Here is a 2,549-nt window from a genome sequence, read left to right on the forward strand (position 1 = left end):
CGGATCTTGCAAATAACTTGAGGATCTTGCTTGTAGTTCAAGTTATTGGTAAGCCTAAACTCTTCCATTACCCAAATTCGCTTGTACTCTCTTGGTTTCCTCTTTGCGCAGAACTTGAGAATCTTCTTGAATCCTAGAACCTTCCCAGTCTCCTTCGATTTGATCAGTTTATCACGACCCATGATCCTCCAGCAACCTGATTCGCATCCATCAGATTTACCACACTGCTCTGTTCGTGGTTTAACGATAAAGAAGGTAGAGCTCTCAGAATCGAAATCTTCATATGGATTCGTCTTGAACACGTGGTAAAGAAACCATCCCAAGCATCTTCGTTAACGATCATACACTTCAGATAACGTGAGAGTATTACATCGTCTTCTGCGTTCAACAGTTCGTCTGCTGCTTCGATCAGTTCCCTCGTGATTTGCTCATAAGTTGCCTCGTCTTCTCCGTTGCTCAGTTCGTCGTCCTCCATAATGAAACTAAATCGATCAAGAGAAGAAAAGATGGGATCGTAGGAGAGAAAGATCAAACGCAAGAAAGTGTTTGTTTCTTGGAGATGAAGCGAAGAAGAAGAAGATCGAAGAGAGACTTATGTTAATGGATGTGCTTTTATATCTAATTTTCGTGTTTTACCAATATAACCTTCTTCCTTCACAGATACTTTTACAGTTTCACTGTTATAGTTCCTTTGATAAAATAGTAATTTCTTAATTTGTAATTAATTACCTTTAAGCATGTTAAACGGATAATATTTGGCACTATTTTTTCTTCGTTATGTTTAAAATATACTTTAATTTTTTAACATAACGAATAAGTTATGTTTAAAAATATACTTAAATTTAGTTGTGAAGCAGAACGAATAAGTTTTAGAATTTTTTTTCTTTGTCTTTTTTGACCTAAGATTCCAAATCTTGGCCCTATAATCTCTTAATCACTAGTTTCGTTTGGTGTAACTCGAGAATCAATACCAACTATTGATAATATAATTTTTATTCGATTAATCGGCATTTTTTTATAAAAACAGAGGTCAAATGTCTCATTATTTGTTGTTCTCTTTGGCCAATTTATCCCCAAGGGAGAGATCCTTAGCTTCCTCTTTGACCTTGTTGTGATTCATCAGCTGGGCTAATCTCTCAGCAAGACTCAGCCTAGTCGCAGGAGAAACACCATTCTTTCCAATGATTGATTCAAGAACTGCCTCTGCCAACAACTTATTCTTGACCACAGCTTGTCCAGCTTTAGGAATAGTATCGTCTTTAGAAAACGCAATCTGCAAAACATAAAAGTGTTCATAGCTAGCTACACGGTCTGATGACTACTAATGTGATAGGACAAGGTATAGTACCGTGAGATAACCTTTAGGGGAAAGAGCAAAGAGGATGGAGGCACCGGGAGGGAAAGTTTGGTCTTTGAATATCTTCAAGAATCTTTGAAGAGCTTTGGCTTCACTCTGTGTGTAAATCCCTAACGATTTCCAAATCATGACACAGTTCTTTGCTACTTTCATCGAATATTCTTTCCCCGTTAATGGTCGCTTCATCGTCACCTTAATAAATTTCTCAAACTCACCTAATTTAAGAGCAATTCAATCGTAAGATTTTTCTTAGAAAGACCTAACAAAAATTGATTGTGACGTGTCCGTTAAGCAAGCACACCTGTGACGATGTCACGGAAGAATGGGACGGATTCCGTTAATTCCTTCCTAGTCTTTCCCTTCCACTTAACGGAGAGTGACGGGACGGCATTAGCCTCTAGGTAAAGGCCAATGACAGTGAAAATCACAAACTTACCATGCATATCCAAACCTCGCACACCTAAAAACAAAAGAAGTCAACAAAAAAAAAAGTTAAGAAGGCAAGAGAACAGAGGAAACAGAGTTTTCGAACCTGCACCACCGAGGAAGAGGGGATTGTGGGAAGCTGGTGAACTGATGGCTGGTGCAAATGTAACAGAATCGATCTGAAGTTGCGTGACGGAGGGTAACGGTAAGAGAGAGCTGGACAAAGACATGGCTAGCTGAATCGGTTTGATGATAATAACTTTGAAGTTTTGTTGGTAATTTATAAGAGAAAGAAGGATTACTGGCTTTAACTGGTTGTATAACAAATTAAAAATAAAATGGTCAACACTCAAATCTTAAATATTAAATTTTGAGTTATATTATTACTATAAAGAAGAAATTTCTATGTTATGATTTATGAATACTAGATACATGTCCATTATTAGGTCCATCTTCTAGAATATCCATTTTTTTTTTTGACAGTTTCTAGAATGTCCACCTGTTTATAAGGTCCATCTTCTATTACTTGTAAATGAGGTTTCACTTTGTCACCAGATAAAACCATCTCTTTGTACCTTCTATGTAAATGACCCTTTCTTCATTCATCAAATAGTACACCAAAATCTTATATCACTTCTCTCTCTATTTCACAACATGATTCTTTACATGCGATTCGAGTTAACAAATTGCAGCCACACACACAAAAAAAAGCCTCTCCTCTATAACCACAAACTGCAGGAAATAAAGAAGTATCCATACTACTAGT

The 2,549-nt window shown here is 36.9% G+C and overlaps 2 protein-coding genes across 2 annotated transcripts in view; both read right to left on the reverse strand.

Moving 5' to 3' along the window:
• LOC104705138 overlaps positions 1-2,549 on the reverse strand; it is a 10,902-nt gene that overhangs the window by 6,962 nt on the left and 1,391 nt on the right. The window lies entirely within an intron of this gene.
• LOC104705137 (chalcone--flavonone isomerase-like) lies at positions 1,043-2,013 on the reverse strand. Its single transcript, XM_010421119.1, has 4 exons — positions 1,890-2,013; positions 1,659-1,817; positions 1,349-1,572; positions 1,043-1,273 (listed from the first exon to the last, which is right to left on the reverse strand). The coding sequence occupies exons 1-4, from the start codon at positions 2,011-2,013 to the stop codon at positions 1,043-1,045; spliced, it is 738 nt and encodes a 245-aa protein (XP_010419421.1).

This window comes from Camelina sativa, chromosome 7 (genome assembly GCF_000633955.1).
Source record: "Camelina sativa cultivar DH55 chromosome 7, Cs, whole genome shotgun sequence".
NCBI lineage: Eukaryota > Viridiplantae > Streptophyta > Magnoliopsida > Brassicales > Brassicaceae > Camelina > Camelina sativa.

Coding starts and splice junctions, on each gene's coding strand:
- LOC104705137 (XM_010421119.1), bottom strand. CDS start 2,013: ATGTCTTTGTCCAGCTCTCTCTTACCGTTACCCTCCGTCACGCAACTT. Junction 1,573..1,658: donor CTTCCGTGACATCGTCACAG/GTGTGCTTGCTT, acceptor CTCTTAAATTAG/GTGAGTTTGAGAAATTTATT. Junction 1,274..1,348: donor CCCCTAAAGGTTATCTCACG/GTACTATACCTT, acceptor TATGTTTTGCAG/ATTGCGTTTTCTAAAGACGA.